General features: G+C 59.6%; 1 protein-coding gene across 1 annotated transcript in view; it reads left to right on the forward strand.

The window, feature by feature from the left end:
• Nucleotides 1–13,278, forward strand: part of HMCN2 (hemicentin 2) — a 129,673-nt gene extending 116,395 nt beyond the window's left edge. The window contains exons 88-96 of the mRNA XM_075015857.1: nt 1,730–1,867; nt 4,281–4,402; nt 4,580–4,817; nt 7,379–7,513; nt 8,033–8,161; nt 8,838–9,140; nt 9,690–9,809; nt 10,495–10,621; nt 11,174–13,278. Of these exons, the coding sequence (XP_074871958.1) occupies nt 1,730–1,867; nt 4,281–4,402; nt 4,580–4,817; nt 7,379–7,513; nt 8,033–8,161; nt 8,838–9,140; nt 9,690–9,809; nt 10,495–10,621; nt 11,174–11,510 (1,649 nt within the window). The 3' untranslated portion in view covers nt 11,511–13,278. The remainder of the gene's footprint in view (nt 1–1,729; nt 1,868–4,280; nt 4,403–4,579; nt 4,818–7,378; nt 7,514–8,032; nt 8,162–8,837; nt 9,141–9,689; nt 9,810–10,494; nt 10,622–11,173) is intronic.
• Nucleotides 13,279–17,454: the final 4,176 nt, after the last annotated feature.

A 17,454-nucleotide genomic window follows, 5' to 3' on the forward strand; every position in this document is an offset into this window, starting at 1 on the left:
GCAACAGGCGCAAGAAGCTGGATGTAAATCTGGGTGAACAACGGGCAGAAATACTCCTGCAGCCGTCCTCCCCCTTGTACTAGACTATGCGCCCTGCTCAGCATCCCTGCCTGTCGTGTGAGTGGCATGGAGTAACATAGCTGTGTGGCATGTCTACCAGCTCTGGTGGGATGCAGTGAATAAATGTTGCGGTTCCCATTTGTGCACCTATGTAGGCAGCTGTCCATCCCCTGACTATGTAATCCTGGCTAAGATTTAGGGAGACACTCCACCAGCACAAGGTGTGTCCAGTCTGGCAGCTGGAGAGCCTGGAAGAGCCACAGGACCGACCTATCCCCACTTTATATTCACTACTTGAGTCCTGTCCGTTCCCTCCCACTCGGGACAACGCAAGGCCCTGCAGTGTCCCTATGGTACGCCAATCTAACGGCGACTAGCTGCCAGGCCCTTAGTGGGGTGTGGTTCTCAAGGCCCCTCTGGCCTTTGGCAGCCAAAGCTTGCGTGGGGCAGGGCTGGGCCTGGCTCACCTGCCCAGCAGGGTGAGTGGGTGCAGTCCAGACTGCAGAATGCTGCCAGGAGCTGAGGAAGGAGGCTGGAGGATGAGGCGCAAGGTGAGTTTGCTTGAATTGAGGAGCCGGGCTGGTGTTCCTGAGTGCCAGCTCGCCACTCCAAACCCTGTGGGCCTTTCTCTACCTCCCCCTGTACTGGGCACCGGGCACACGCTGCTGCCATCTGGCTTGGGAGCCCGCAGTTCTGTGATGTGATCCGGTGGAGAGGGGTCAAGAAAGAGCCATGAGAATGAGGGAAGGATTAGAAACCTGCCCAACAGAGCGACTCCAGGAGCTCCGTCGATGTATCTCACCCAAGACAGGGGCCAGGGTGACGTGATGATACTCTGGAAGTACCTACATGGGGAAATCTATAGTGGGCTTCTCAGTCTAGCAGGGGAACGTATCTCACGAGCCAAGGGCCGGAAGTTGAAGCCAGACAAATTGGGGCTGGAAGTACGGTGTAAATTGACAGCGTGACTAACCCCTGGACCCGTTTCCCAAGGCTGCTGGTGGATTCTCCATCGGGGCCCGTTTTTAAATCAAGCCTGGATTTTCCTCTGAAAGATCTGCTCTCGGGGTTCTTTCGGGGCAGGCTCCGGTCTGGGTTAGATGCCATGGGCACAATGGTCCCTTCCGGCCTGGGGATCTCAGCGTGTGGCTGTCTGGGTAGGTTCCTTGGGAACAGTCGGGGCAGCTCCTTTCAGGGGTGCACAGAAGGGACCTGGGGGCTGGTTTGTGGGAGTGCTTGGTCCAGCGCAGAGGCATCTTGCCTCAGTCTGGGAAGCGCTGAGCCCCCCCAGAGGAGGTTAGTGAGCCCTGCAGGTGCTCAGCGCGGCTGAGAGCCTGGCCATACGCCTGTGCCCTAGAGCACCGGGCTGCAGGCAGGAGTCCTGAGCGCTCCATCAGCCCGACTCCCTCTCAGAGCGACTGTGAGAGCGGAAGAGGGTTAGCGCCACCCTGGGGCAAATGGAGCTGGGCGTGCCGTGCTGCAGCAGGACCATCGCTCTGACTCTGCTGCCTCAGGCAATAGAGACCTTTGGCCACGTTTAATTGCTAAGGCCTGTGGAATGGCTGCCCTGGGCGGGAGCTGGCTACGATTCCAGGGCGCACAGATATTCCTCAGCCGAGCACCGACTGAGGTGGGGCTGACCCTCGTGCCCTTCCCCGGCATCTCACAGGGCCGCTGATGAGAGTCCTGGTCGCTGTCGTTGCTCCGATCTATTGGTCCTTCGCACGTCAGAGCAGTGGCGCCAGGAACGGTTTCTCGCTGACCAGCGGTGTCTTCCGACAGGAGTCGCAGGTGGAGTTTGCCACAGGTGAGGAGGCAAGCGTGCGCGTCCTGGTGAAAGCTGAGGGAGGGTGCCGGAGATGGTGGGGCAGGAGACCAGCAGGGAGCTGCATCCAGTGTCTTGTTGTTCAGAGGCTCCTTCAGGGCTAGCTGGGGTTGTGAAGCCGCTGGGGACAGGCGGCCAAGGACAATGATCAGGGTGACGTCCGTGGCCTTTCTCAGTCGGCAGAAACGTTCTGTCAGCCACCCTGGGGTCGGTTGTCGGCCATATTTCATAACATGGGTGGACTGGGGAAGGAAGGCTGCACTGCTCATTTCTCCCTCAGGGGCCTAGAGTGTCATAATAAATACCTGCCTCTGACACCAGCAGGTCATCAGTAGAGCTCAAAAGAGGGCAAGATCATTATCCTCCTTTTGTAGTGGGGGAAACTGAGGCACAGAAAGCAGTGACTTGGCATGGTCATCCAGCAGGCCGGTGGCAAAACTGGGCAGGGGCTCCAGGGCTCAGGAGTCCCAGTCCAGCGCCCTGCTCACTAAGCTGCTGTGCAGGGTGCCTGTGACAGCTTGCTGACCACTGTCCAAAATGTTCACAGCAAAGACCAAGACCACAAGGAATGCCGCCCAGTTTCTGGTTTTGGTTTATACCGGCCATCTGCACCGCGGTGCTTGAGGAGTCTGAGATGCCTCATGAGTCTCTGGGGCAGAGCTGCGTCCCAGCCCGAGTAACACAACTCTGCCATGGTTCCCGACCTTCTCACAGCACACTTCCATGAGACAAATGATTCCAGAGCACAACCACTTTCTTCAGCTGAATCAGTTGCTCGCATACGTCACATTTACTTAACGCGTACTACGGTTACAGTCATATGAGAGAGGCTTGCAACATAGCAGTGCGTGCACCAAACCAAACCGGGATCAAATGCATTCATGTTTCAAATCCACAGCACAATACATGGTCTGACACAGCGAGCACAGACACATTTCTACAATGTGCCCAGCGCCAGGCTAGGGAGATTGAGTAAATGAGCAACCACTGAAAGGGGCTCCCCTCCCCGCCAGCCCCTTGGAGCCAGGACTCGGCACTTAAACCACATCCCAGCTCCAACATGCTCCTGCGTCCCTCTGCCTTGCCACAGCAGGGAGTGGGGGCGGGCTCCCCACCAGCTCATTTAGGCTAGGAAGCAGCATTTCAGCGGCCTCCTGATGCAGGTGGGGTCCTGGGGGTGGGGGTGGGGGTCCGCATTTCCCTTCAGATCCACCGCGGATGGGAAATAGACAACCCATGCGTCAGCGGAGACTCCGGCTGCCTTGCTGCTAGAGGCCTGGCTGGCCTGGGGTTTCTCCCCCACAGGGAGTGGAAATTGACTAAATTTCCCAGCACACTTGAACAGTTCTCATGGCACACCAGTGAAAACCAAAATAAAAAAGCAGTAAAGTAGCACTTTAAAGACTGACAAAATGATTTATTGGGTGAGCTTTCATGGGACAGACCCACTTTTTCAGACCAGAGCCATAGCAGAACAGACTCAATATTTAAGGCACAGAGAAAGAAAAATAGTAATCAAGGTTGACAAATCAGAAAAAAAATAATCAAGGGGAGCAAATCAGAGAGTAGAGGGGTGGGGGGGAATTCAAGAGTTAGATTAAGCCAAGTTTGCAAAACCCTAGGTCCCCCCATAATGACCCAGAAAATTGCCATCCCAGTTGAAACCACAGTAATGTGTCGAATTTGAATATAAAAGAGAGTTCAGCAGCCTCTCTTTCCAAAGTAGTATGAAAATTCCTCTTCAGTAACACGCAGGCTCTTAAGTCGTTAACAGAATGGCCCACTCCATTAAAATGCTGGCTGACCGGTTTGTCGATCAGGAGTGTTTTTATGTCTGTTTTGTGCCCATTAACTTTGTCTAAGAGAGTACTGCTTTAGGGTCACCGAGCTTGGCTCACAATCCTGTGGCACTTTGACCCCACCCTAGTGAAAACCAGCCCCTTGGCCTGCGACCCTCTGAGTACTCTGGGATTTCTGGAACCTGAAACTGCCAGGGGACTAGGGCGTTGGGCAGATAGGAACCTAGGGGGAAAGGAAGGCACAACGGTTTGCAGAGCTCCCAGTTGGGCAGAGCACCTCAGTTCAGCATCAGGCCTGTCAAGCCCTTCCTAAGCCCCAGCATGGGAGTGTGGTGTTTTGCTGGGGGGCCTGTGGTGCTCTGGGGCTGTTGTGGGGTCAGAGACATGCCTGAGCTGTACCTACACACCCAGTACACCCAGGTTTAGACATCAGTATCACAATCTTAAAATTTGCTCCAGGCCCCCACTAGGCCCAACCATGGCCTGGCTCTGGGCTCCTTGCAGCCTGGCTTAGCCCTGGGGAAGCTCAGCCCCAGGGCTGGATCGTGAACTGGTTCAGCATCCCTGACCCTGCTCACCACCTCCTGTCGCCGCAGGGGAGCTTCTCCGGATCACGCACGTCAGCCGAGGGGCGGAGGCAGGTGGGGCACTTCTCTTCGACAGCGTGGTCAACGGGTTCGTGCCCGAGAGCATCGCCGACGCTGCTGTGCTTTTCCGGGTGAGCCGAGAGCTCCAGGCTGCTGCCCAGAATACCCAGTTCTCTCCCAGAGACCCCGCCGGCTCCTCTGCAGTGACGGGCACTGGCACAAAGGAGATCCCCTCTGCTCCGTTCCCGCCCCAGGAGTCTCAGTGGGCTCCGCTCCCTGACCGTCCCATCTCCCTCTTTCTGTCTCAGGATTTCAGGGAGCACTACGTGCAGACAGGGCCTGGGCAGCTGCACGGGGAGTCTGTGCAGAGCTTCCTGCAGGGTGGACTCCCGGTGTGGATTCGCTGCAACCACAGCATCGAGTACGCGGCTGCCCTGGGCCGGCAGCCCTCCGCGGTGCAGCACGTCCAGGCCAGGGCCATCAGGTCCTCTTTCGACCCAGCTTCTCGGGAGCTGCAGTTCCAGCTCAGCTCCTCTCTCCATGCAGGTAACCGGAGAGCAGCCCACAGCCCGTGCGGGGGGAGCCTTGCCACGGGCAGCCCTGGGAGGTTCCCCCCAGGCTGCGCTGCTCCCTGGGCCGAGACAGGGAGGCCGTTCCTCCTAGGCATGTCTGGGAGCTGGGCAGTGTTGTCTCTAAGCTGTGCGCTAGGCAGCTGCCCTGGAGAGATTCAGGTGCCGCCCAGCTGATTACCTGCCCACCGCCGGCTGCGTGTGTTTGCACTGGTGGTGCACGTCCCCATGTGCCTTGGTGCATGTAACCAAACTTATTCTGCACATGGGTGGGAAAATCAGAGGGCCCATTGGCACTAGGTGAGGCTGTGCTGAGGGCTCCTGTCTCTTGCCCCTGGAGGTGCTGCCAGGGCTCTCCCGCCTTTGTGCTGCAGAGGCCCTCGCAGAGCAGGGCCCAGAGGGCTGTAAGACATAGGTAAGTGCCATGTCTGGGGAGGGCCAGGTACTCCCCTCAGGCTGGGGCCCCGCTCCGTCCCCCCCAGAGTGTTCTCAGTGACGGGGTGCGGCTGTGCTGGCGGTGGAGGTGTAGCTCTCAGCACAGCTGGACGCCCACACGCTGCCTTGGACTGAGCTAACATGCTACCAGCAGTGGCACTGCAGCGGGTCGAGTTGTGGGCCGGGCCGGCCAGCCCCATTCAATCCTGCCTGGCACTGGAGTGGCGTAGGGGGGGTGGCTGGCCCATCCCGGGCCTGTGTCCGTGCTGCTGTGGAGCACTAGCCAGCACGTCTCCGTCTACCCAGTGTCTCCATCTCCACCTACCCATCTACCACGTCTCCATCTACCCAGCTCCAGCAGCGGTTGCACCTCCAGTCCCAGCCCAGCCCCGTTCCCAGGCTGCTGGCAGCTGCATGCGGCTTTGTGTGCACTGGCGGAGGGAGGCAGGAGGGCCCAGGTTCCGGCACCGTGGCCGGCAGAGGCACTTACTAGATGTGCGTGGGGTCAGGGAGTGCAGTGGGGGCATAGGGAGGAGGTAGGGGTGTGTGCTGCAGTCCCAGCATGGCTTGGTTGTGCCTGCTACCTCTACGCTCTCCCCGTGGGGATGGCTGTTACCCAGGGTGTCCCAGCCCAGAGGTGGTTTCTGTTCCCCTGCTGCTCTGTTGTGATGTGCTCCCCTGGTGCCACTTCCTGAGCAGCCGGGGCTTCTCCTGGCTTGGTGCTAAGTGGCAGAGGTGAGGTGTACATCCCACATGCAGTGCGCTGTCACTGGGCACCCGCCACCCCCGCCTGCTGCTGCGATGGGGTGGGGGCGGCTTGTCCCAGATCAGAACGGCTGTGTGACTGCAAAGAGCCCGAGTTCTTGTTCCTGCTTCAACTCCATGGGCAACCTGTCCTGCACCAGTCCCTCACCCTGGCGCCGGAGGGCAGGGTCAGATGCGCGCCTCGAACGTGGAGATAGACAGTCAGGTCGCCACATTTGCGAATTCAGTTATTCGCCAGCAGCGGGGTTGCCTGGCCCCACTGCGGCAGCAGTGGCTGGAGCTAAACCACTCCTTCCTCCCCCTTGACGCGGGTCACCCCGCCCTGCCACGGCAGCGGTTTGTCACGAGGGAGGAAGGAGCGGCTCAGAGGTCAAGATTCCCGTCTCCTCCATGGGGTGAAATGCTGTTCGCGAGGGCTCCCAACGCCAAACCCTCGCCAGTGTTGAGAGTCCCCTGTACGTCCCTCATAGAGCTGGGAGGGACTGGAGAGGTCGTGAGTCCAGTCCCCTGCACTGGCAGCAGCACCTGGCACCATCCCGGGCAGATGTTTTTAATCTAACCTGCCCCAGAACCTGGGTTAAAAGGCTGATGCTCCCCCACTGAGCTATCCCTCCCCTGAAAGGAGGGGCTGCTCCCCGCCTCCCCCGGCCCGGGCCTGGCCTTCCAGGGCAGCTCCAGGACAGGCCAGCAGAGGGGCCTGTGGGGGTGTGAACACGAGCAATTCGCCCTGCGCCCTCACTGCAGAGGGGCAAGCGACTGCTGAGGGAAGGGTCTCCAGAGCCTCCAGAAGCCCACTAGTGCAGGAGCACGTGCCCTCTCTGCCCTCCCCCCGGGGCGAGGGAGGCCCCTTTCCCTGCCAGCCACGCAGGGAGTCTCCCCAGGGGATGACCCGCAGATCCCCTGATCTTTCTGTCTCGGGGGAAGCCGGTCAGGGGATGGCCGTGCACCTGCTGGCTCAGAGGCTGAAGGGGCTCAGGAGATGCCGTTAAGCTGCCCTGGGCCCAAGGCAGTTTCACCAGCGCTGCCCACTCGGAAGGAGGCCGGCTGGGGGCCTCCCTGCGGAGAGGACAGAGGGGTTGTAAAGCCGGGTGGGCGAGGGGCTGAGGCGGGTGCCCTGGGCCGGGCCGGGTGGGCGAGGGGCTGAGGTGGGTGCCCTGGGCTGGGCCGGGTGGGCGAGGGGCTGAGGCGGGTGCCCTGGGCCGGGCCGGGTGGGCGAGGGACTTGAGGCGGGTGCCCTGGGCTGGGCCGGGTGGGCGAGGGGCTGAGGCGGGTGCCCTGGGCCGGGCCGGGTGGGTGAGGGGCTGAGGCTGATGCACTGATGCCAGGCTCTCTCCCCAGACACGGCCGAGTGTATGCCGGGCACCCACACCTGCCGCCCGGAGCAGCAGTGTGTGAGCCTGGCCGGGACCTACCGGTGTCTGGCGCGCTGCAGGGCTGGCTTCCGGCCGGACGTGCATGGAGTGGGGTGTGACGGTAACAGCCCCCGGGCTCCCCTGCTGGCCCCTGGGGGGAGTCTTCGGGGAACTCCCCTTGTTGTGTGGCTCACGGTCCTTCCCTGAGGCTCCACCTAGGAGCAAGGCCGGTCCCACCCCCTTCGCAGAGACAGGAGTTAGTCTGCGGGACTCCTGCCAGCCCAGAGCCTCTGTGCTGAGCCTGCCCTGTGTGCAAAGGGCTCGGCCCTGCAAGCTCATTTCCTGTGGCCCCTGAGGGGTGATGACCTGCCTTCCCCACCAAGGGACCTGCTGGTGACAAGCGTATCCCATCCTCAGCAGCTCGGGCCCCCACCTGGGCACTGACAGCTTCCACTGGGCCTGCTCCAGCACCTGGACAGGCTGGGAAATGACTCGCGCTCCCTGGGAGCCCCGGGTTGCCCCATTGGCAGCACAGGCCAGGGCGGGGCAGGCCCTTTGCAGTGACCCAGCATCTCAGCCGGTGGTGGGCCAGGAGGGGGCTGGTGCATGCTGGGAGACCTGACCTCTCGGTCTGCCCCAGACGTGGACGAGTGCGCGGAGGGAGCCCACGCCTGTCACTACAACCAGATCTGTGAGAACACCGTCGGCGGGCACCGCTGCGTGTGCCCTCGTGGCTTCCGGACCCAGGGCCCTGGCCAGCCCTGCCTGGGTAACACCGACCTGCCGGCCTTTGCCAGGGAGGTGGGGGTGGGCCACAGGACTCCTGGGTTCTCTTCCTGACTCCGTCTCTGACCTTGGACGAGTCTGAAGGTGGGTCTCGCCCCTCCCTGCCGCCAGTTTGCTGCTGAAGCAGCGCAGCTAAGTCTGGCCAGGAAAAGCTGTGCTGTGCCTGGCCCCCTCCACTCTGATGACATCTGTAAAGGGCACCGCCTCATCCCCAGCCAGAGGGTGCCCCCGGTGAGCGCAGCGGGAAGGAACGGCTCTGGGGGAAGCTCCGAGCCCTGCGGGCGTGGTCGACATGAATGCTTTGCGCTGTGGCTTGTCCCCTGTCCTTCACTGGAGCCAGGGGACGTCAGAGGCTCTGTTCATTAGCCCTGTTCTATTGGACTCCAGAGGCATTATCCTCTTTGCCATGCAGATACTAGACTGTAGGCGGGGCAGTGACTTGTTCAGGCTCACGCCCCCCTTTAGCGGCACAGTGACCCGTTGTCCAGACTCCCAGTCCTGCCTGCTCTAACCATGAGACAACACTGCTTCCCAGAGCTCAGCAGCAGAGCCCAGGAGTCCTGGGTTCTTATTGTCTGCTGTAGCCACTAGCCTCTACTGCTTCTGCTCCGGAAGCTGAGCTGCCTGTCCTCACGCTGGCTTTTCGCTCTCTGTGTCAGACATAAATGAATGCCAGCGGGTACCTCCGCCATGTGCTTTCCAGTGCCACAACCTCCAGGGCAGTTACAAATGCCTGTGCCCTCCGGGGGAGGTCTTACGTGGGGATGGCAAGTCGTGCGCCGGGCCGGGGAAGGCGGCAGGGAACGTGACGCGTGGCAGCGGCAGCAGAGGGGGCCCTGTGCAGTGGCTCAGACCAGGCAGCCGGTCCCCAGGGGAAGGCTATCGCACCTGGCTCTCCTTCAGTCGCCCTGGTGGCGCCCAGTGCCCGTCAGGCTTCACCAGGCGGAATGGACTTTGCACCGGTAAGGCCACCCGCCGCTGCCCCGGGACAGGGTGGGGGAATCCTTGGAGCAGAGCCACTGGCCTTCAGCCCAACTTGGGGGTGACTGGAAGCCTGTGGCACTGCTCACCGGTGGCATTTGGTGCCCTTAGTCTAGCTCCTGATGGTGCGAGCCAGCGCTCTGCATCGCCATGTCAGCGGAGAGCCAGTGGGCCGACAGGGTGGTCATGCAGGGCCCAGGACCCTGCTGGGCCCTAAAGGGAACAGCCTGTCTTCTAACCCACTGTCCCTGCTCCAGCTTCCCTTCTCCCTCCCTGCCGTGCCAGCCATTCTGCAGCTCTACCTTCCTCCCTGGAATTGGTCTCCCCTGGGGCTCCCCTGGGCCAGATCCCCCCGGGAAGAGGGGGAAGAAGGGCGCGTTTGCCTTGTTTTAGTGGTTCGCGCGCCATGGCAGCCGTGTGCTTGGGGGTGGGGGAGCGCCGCGCCGCATCTGGGCAGGGGGGTGGGCTGCCCTTCAGCCGGGGGACAGAAGTGGGCTGCACCTGGAATCTCTCCTTGCTCTTTCCCCCAGACCTTGACGAGTGCCAGGTGCGGGACCTCTGCCAGCACGCGTGCAGGAACACAGAGGGCAGCTACCAGTGCTCGTGTCCTGCCGGCTACCGGCTGCTGCCCAACAGGAAAACCTGCCGTGGTCAGTGGCGCTGCCTCCCTTTCTGAAGCCTGGGTTTCACCGCCGCCTCTGGCAGCTGTAGCACAATCCCCCCGCCCCACCCCCACCGCAGGACTTGCCTTGCTGCCAGCGCTTTCCCACGCCAAGGGGCGTAGATCTCGGGAAGCCAGCGGAGCTAGTTCAGGGCTGGATCTGGATCACTAAATGCCCAAGTCTCAGGTAGTTTAGCGTCACTGCTACGGCTTCCCGGGGCAGGAACTCGGCTGTGTGACGTGCCCAAGGGACACGCTGCACAGCAGTGGCAGAGCCAAGGCCAAGCTTCGCTTGGGAGCGCCTAGTGCCTATGCCTGGGCTCAGGCCACCAACCCAGAGTGCTGTGGTTACCCGGCCCCCCCTGCGCCAAGCCACTGCTGGGAATTGCGGCAGTGCCCCCGGGTGGCTACGCTGCGTCCTGGACCCGAGTGCAGTTGAGCTGTGCCCTGCCTCTGTGGGAGCAGGAACGGCACCGGGCAGGTGCCCTGGGCAGAGCACGGCTACCGGCTGGCCCTGTAGCTCACCCTGTGGGTGAATGGAGGAGCAGCATTGGGCAGTGGGCTCCTGGGGAGATCCCTTCACTTCTCGGGGCGCAGTGCAGGGGTGTGGTACAATCAGCAGCAGCACCCCCCCGAACACCCTTCTGTCCTCACTCGCCCCTTCTCCTCTGCAGACATCGACGAATGTGCGGAGGGGAGGGTTCACTGCAGCCCGGACCAGCTGTGCTTTAACACAGGGGGCAGCGCCCAGTGCCTGGATGCGCCCTGCCCTGCCAGCTACAGGAGAGGCTCCAGCCCAGGGTAAGCGGGTAGAAGTAATTTTGGGGTGGAGCCAGGCAGGGCGGCTGTACGCATTCTCCTGGAGTCAGGCATCTGCCGGTGCTGTTCTCCACCCTGCTGTCAGGATGCAGGGGGTAAGGTGGGACCCCAGCAGAGGTGGATAAAGTACCTCAAGAGTTACCCGAGTAAAAGTGCAGCTCGGCAGGAAGTCGGGGGGGGCTGTAGGGGTGCGCTCAGCCACAAGTCACCAGTGTCCCGCGGGAAAGCTACCTGCGTAAAAGAACACGCACGCGTGCCAGCTGGAGTGTGCAGCAGTGAAAGCAGCTGGACCCCAGTGGGCACAGACTGGCACATGCCAATTGTCTTGTATTAACACTACTTGGCACTGACCCTGCTTTTCCTGGTGGGGGACCTGAGGCACAGTCTGGCTCGGCATCTTGTCTGAGGCCGTCCAGTGATGTAGGGTTAGAACCCAGGAATCCTGGCTGCCAGCCCAACCCTCAGGCCGCGCTGCCTCTCCCTGGTGAAGCAGTGATCTGACCCACCTTCTCTGCCCTGCCCGTTCCCGAGCAGAACGTGCCTCCGCCGCAGCCCTGCAGGCCCCTTCGCCCTGCAGTACGAGCTTCTCACACTGCCCTTGGGCATCCCAGCCGGGCACGACGTCGTCAAGCTCACTGCCTCCTCCCAGGGCAGCCTCCTGCAGAACCGCACCGTCTTCACGCTGCTGGAGCGGGACCCGGGCAGCCCCTTTGCCTTGCGGGATGAGAGAGGTCAGGGCATCCTCTCCACGCTGCGCCCACTCCATACTGCTGGCATCTATCGGCTGAAGGTGCAGGCCCTGGCCCATGGCAAGCAGCGGGCATGGAGTGTCTTCATCATCCTCATTGCTGTCTCACCCTATCCCTACTAGTGGCAGCCGGGCGGTTGGGAATGGGCAGAGGGAGTGGGACAGAGCTGATCCCACGCCCCAAACCCTACCAGACACTGTTGCCTTCCCTTCCACTCCCGAGTGTATATCCCATGGGGAGCACTCAGCTCGGTCTGAGCTGAGCTTCTCCCTTTGCTTTTCCCCTGTGTGTGCATGCCTGGGATCCCCAGGCCCCGCGGCCGCAGCTGTCCTTACCCATATGCAGAATATGCAGCTGTGTAGAGCACCCAGAAATACGGGGCACCACCGAGCATAGACGTCCACCCACTCACCTCTTCCTAGTACAGTTCTGCGGCTCTGCTTCCGCCAGAGTGGACCTAGCTAACTGGAGAGTCAGAAAGCCCATTACGCCTATTTGCAGAACCTGCGAAAGAGCCACTTAAGGGGTGAGGAAGCCACGGAACAGGCCTTTGCCAAGCCCTAGGTGTAAACTGTCAGTTTCTCAATTTCTGGTGTCAGACCTTAGTTTAAAACTTGCTTTAAAACTGTTTTATTAGAGTGTTGCTGGAGATCATAAACCCACATCTCTAAAAAGGTGCTGCCCCTCCCCGCCCTCAGGCACATAGGACCCCGTGAATCTTAAGAGGGGGTCTTTCCTGTTGCCTGCTCCCCGCTCAGTGCCCTGCTGGAGAGCTTCTGTGCCTCTGTAAAACACCCCTCCCTTGGCTTCCAGCCGGAGTGTCCCACTTTCCAGGATTGTCCCAAATCAATGGGAATTACAGATTAACCTGCAGTTTAAAGATTATATCATGTGATGAAAGGTTCAGCAATACCTCCCTGCAGCACTGGCAGCCCTGCTCCCAGCCCCTGGGGAGAAACTGCACTGAGCCCCTGGAATGGTGCAAAGGCATTTTGCAGCCCCGAGCATTGACCTCCCATTGACTGGACTTTGCACCCATCGCTTTATTTCCTGGCTCAGCAGAGGAGTATGTGCTCAGGGCATTGGTTCATCCAGTGCTGGGCTGCGGTGAGGGGTGGAAAAATCAGGTGCTACAGGCAGTAGTCTTGCAACATGTAGCTGTCCTTGGGCCTGCTGTCTGGTGCAACTCTTAAGCAAACAGCCGCCTGCGTGATCTGGATGGCAATCAGAGCTGAGCTCCTGAGAGCCTGGCAGGGGAAAGTGCTAAGTGGCCATTAGGTTTTGGCTCTTGGGTGGGACCCATGAGAAGCCTGAGAGAGATGCTGGAACCAGCACCCCATTACTGTTCTCTTCAGTTTGTATCTGGGTCGCACCTAGAGACCCCGTCTGAGATCACAGCCCCGTTGCTCAAGGGTGGGAGAGGAAACAGAGCCCCAGAGAGGTCACTGCAGGAAGAGAAGCTCAGATCTCCTGGGCCCCACCCGGTGCCCTGGCCACGACTTGTGAGTGCTCAGCGGGCCTATGCCTTGGACAGCTGCAGTTCTGCCAGTGGGGCAGAGTGTTCCCTGTTTTGTTCCCCCTCTCCAAAACAGAGCGACAAGCTGCAGAGGCTGCTGGTCCCAGCATGCACTGTACCACATTGGGTCTTGGGAGCTGGCCAAATGGAAACGCAAACATTGTCAAGGGAGCGTGGAGGTTACATACCTGCAGCCCTCCCAGGGCCAGGTGCGCACTGCATGGTGCTGGGGGAGGCCCTGGATTAAGCCACTGTGGTGATGTGGCGGGTTGGGAAGGCAGTTGCGGGGCTGAAGGGCAGGTCGATAACGAGGTTAGCTTCTTCAGGCTCAACTCTTTGTTATCATGAAGTAACCCAACTTATTTATTTCTGGTTTTGTACCAAATAAAGGTGATTTCACAGTAAGAGTCATGTTGGCTGAGGGCATCTTTCTTCTGCTCCGCACACGGGTGTGCTTCAGATTTGGCTTTCGGGCCCAATTCTTCTCTCAGTCCCAACAGCCAGCAGCCTCTGAACTCAGGCTAGGGGGCGCGGGGGGGAGACAGGATCTGACCCACTCAGGTGTATCCTCCATTCCAAGCACCCCCATTGGCTTTGGCAGTGGTCACCCTGGTAATAACAAGCCCTGCTGCTCTGCAGAGTTTTGCATCCGTAGAGCTTATAGTGCTTTACAGTGGGGGGCAGAGCCATCTGTCTCCATTTCATAGATGGGGAAACCGAGGTACAGGGCAGTGAGTGACTTGCCATGTTTAACTTGTAAGGAAAGTGGTGTCAGGGCTCAAGCAGGTTTCTTACATTCCTAATTGATACAGCAAACCCAGAGGCAGCAGGGCCAGGGACTGCCAGGCCCAGAGGTGCTGGAGCTAGGAACTGCCAGGCCCAGAGGCGTCGGAGCTAGGAACTGCCAGGCCCAGAGGTGCTGGGGCTCTGAACTGCTATAAACTAAGCCCTGGTGACTTGCTCAGTTATTCACCTGTGGCCGTGAATAACACACCTCCCAGATGAATCCTGTGCTACTGAAACCAGCGAGAGCTGAATCAGTAACCATGGTAGAAACAGGTTGGTGCCGTTGCAGCCTCAGAGAAGTGGGGGTCATAAGCTGCAGGAACAGATACACCCTGGAGGTACAAAGGTATTCTCGCTTCTCAGTGAGCTTTAACTGCTGGGGCGTTTCTAGAGAGCCAGTTGTTGGGGGCAGGGGTGTGAGCCCCGGCATGAGAGGAAAACGAACAGCTATGAGTTTCCCCGGAGACTTCATCTGCTCTTACCGTGGTGCCCTGTGTGGAAGCTGCCCCGAGGGATGTGAAGCTACTCTTTCAGGGGCCCTATGTCAGATGGGAGGGAGCAGTGCTGGCTGCTCACGGTGCTGGTGGCACAGACTTTGGTCATAGCTGCACTCAGCACCTGTGAGGAGGTGCTGGCTCCTGGTCAGAGGTGTCCTGTGATGGGTATTGGAAATACCTCACCTCCCACCTCCCACCCTGGCCCCCCGGTTCAGCTGGAGATGTGCCAGTTCTTGGGGACCTCTTAGGGTCATCTGGGGTGGGGGGTCCACTTGAGACCATGGGGGCTCATGTGATCCTAGAGGAGAAGGTGTGTGGACATCTCGTGCACGGCCAGAGAAGGCGTCCATGTGCTGGACAGGCTCCCCACCCCTTTGAAGCAGTGGAGAGCTGCCCATTGGCAGCTGCATTAGGCAGCTGGAAGAGTAGCCTGGATACTGCCTGCAGGGCTTCCAAGGAGGGAGGCTGGGCCGAGCCCTGGGGTCAAGGTGCCGCAGGTAAAACCCCACCATGCTAGTCTCTGGAGCTGTTCCTGTGCAGCGCCGCCCTGCAAATGCAAAGGCCCTTCGAGCTGATCTAGCTGGTGCTCAGGCCAGGCCTGGATTTAGAGCATGACGTGAGTGCCGATAACCTGAACCTGACCCCAGCGTATTGCATGGAATCAGACCTGACACAGACCTGCGTCAGCACCACTCCCCCTGCCTCGTGCTTGGCCCTCTGCCTAGAGCTGTTCCCAGTCCCTGTGTCCATGAGCCATCTCTGCCCACCTGCTCAGGGGGTCGGCTCCTCCTGGCTGGATGTGCTGTGGTGGGAGAAGGGCAGCTGCAGAGCGGCTGCAGCAACTGGGGAGAGCTGGGCACCAGGCCCACCCCGCTGGCAGGAGGTGATCAGAGACGCCCCAAGCCTGAGAGTCAGGCCAGTAGTTTTCAGCCCTGACCAAAGCTGACACTTGGACTCAGTTTCCAGCATGTTTCAGGGCTGCAAGCTCTGTTGTGCTGCTGGCCCTGCAAAGGGCCTGGCCTGAGTGTGGCAGTGCTGCCCTTGGTGATTTGCTGATACGCACCCAGCACTGGGTCACTTGGGTCCCCGCCGCCCCGCTAAGCAGGGAGGGCGGGGGCCGTGTTCTTTGAAGTCAAGGGAGAGCTGTTGGGGTTCCAAAAATTCCCCACACTGTCCCAGCCCTGTGCTGCTGCCTGGCTTCTTTGGGAGCTGGGACGTTTGGTGTTTACTTGGGACAGGCTTGACTCTGTGTCAGCTGGAGGGAGCCAGGTGACTGACACTGCTGCAAACGCACCTATCTTTCCCTGTTACCCCCCCTGCCCCTGCTACTCCCCCCCCACCTCACCCCACTCCCCATGAGATGCTCTGCACCTGATAACATCAGCCGACCTCCGAATCCCCCAGCCAGCAAGGCTACAGCAGGGCAGGACTCAGCCTGCCCACAGCAGCGGGCCTCCTGGACCTGGTGTCTCCAAGAGGACTGAGCACCAGACAGCCACTCAGGCGAGTAGGAAGTCTCCCACTGCTGCCACTGGTATGTGACCTTGTACAAGTCACTGTACCTCACGTTCTCAATCTGTTCAATGGCGATAATGAAGCTGCCCTGCTTTGCAATGTGCTTGGAGCTCTGGTGGTAAGAGCTAGGTGGTGTTATTGGCACCAAAGATGGACCTGGTGCACCAAGCTCTGATTAGGTGGAAACCCAGGAACACATGAAATTAACTACACTGTCCAGGGCTCCTAAGTCAGGCATCAAGAGGCCATCTCCCTAACGACTTCCCGATTCGATTAGCGAGTTGTCTTGGAAGAGATATAGTCTGCAAAGGAAGCCAGGCATGTCCCTGGGGACACACCCGTGAAAGGTTCATGCAGCAAAGGGGCATTTCTTTTTCTCCATGGATGTTTTAAGTTCCTGGTTTGCTTTGGAAAGCCCTGCAATGAATGCAGGGCCAGGGCCAAGGCCAGGTGCCTGATTGACACCCCCCATCCTCTACTCCCCAGAGACCGGGCCTCTCTGGGTGTCCTGGGAGGAGGGACAGGATGGACTTTCTACATGTGGCCCGCTGTGCTATGTGGCTGGAAGGCGTCTCTAAGACGAGAGCCTAGAGCCCCAACTCAGAGGCTCATTCAGTCTCTTGGTCTCTCTGCTCAGCCAGGGCCGGGGGCGGCGGGGGGGTGTGGAACGGTGACCAATGCAGCATGGCCAGTGTGAGCACACTGCTGTGCTGACATGAGTGTGACCCTCTCACTGCAACTCCCTGGGCCTCAACACACTACTGTAGTCGCACCCTCTTGGTCAGCACCAAACGGCAGGCAGGAAATACTGGTCTCCAGGGCGCTGCACCTCACGCCCACTCTGTTGCCTGCAGACAAAAACAAACCAGAGCTTGCCCAGTGAGCTATGCTGGGTTGAACCCTAACTGGAAGGTATTTCCCTGTTGGCATCAGCAACAGCCTGGCTCACGGCAGAATAGCCCTGCGCTGCTGCGTTTGCAGGGGCAATGCATCGCAAGCTCTGCAGCTGGGCAACTCCCGAGCCTGCCTGCAATCGGCTGGTGCTGAGTGACAATGGCCAAGGGGAACGGCAGCTCGCTGGGGCTAATGGGTGCAGAAGCAGGCCTGCCACTCTCCGTGCAGCAGAGAAGAGGAAGGACTGGCTGGTCAGTTGCATATATCCTCATGTGGCATCAGTGAGGAGGGAAGCAGGCGCTAGCCACAGGGGGGAGCACTGAGTACACAGGGAGGATAAACAGCTCCGAGTGCTGTCAGCTAGTTAGTAACTGGAAAGTTAGGGTCTTAGGGTGCCTCCGAGGCCCAGACAGGTGTGTATTCACCTGAGAAGCATCTGTGGGCGTGGCTCACTGAGGAAGAAGTGGTCTTGTGGTTAACGATAAAACCTATCTTCTTTCTGCCATAGACTTCAGCATCTTATGGGCTCTACGCCCATTTCACAGGTGATATGTACGTAAAATGTATATAGCACATGTGACACACAGCTACTACGCTGCTTTACAGAGAGCGTCTCATTTTACCTGTGAGGAAACAGGCATGGAAAAATTGTGAGTTGTCCAAAGCAAGGCCTGGGATTCAACAAATCTGGGTTTTATTCTGCCACTGTGTCAATTGGGTGATTAGGAACAAGTCATGGAAGGCTATAAACGGCAACATTTTGACCAACTAAGATATCTGTGTCCTGTTTTTCCTAGGTGCTGAGCTCTGACAACCCTGGGTTTAACTGGTCTAAATCCTGGTACCTTTTCCTGGTGA

The sequence above is a fragment of the Carettochelys insculpta genome, chromosome 21 (genome assembly GCF_033958435.1).
Source record: "Carettochelys insculpta isolate YL-2023 chromosome 21, ASM3395843v1, whole genome shotgun sequence".
NCBI lineage: Eukaryota > Metazoa > Chordata > Testudines > Carettochelyidae > Carettochelys > Carettochelys insculpta.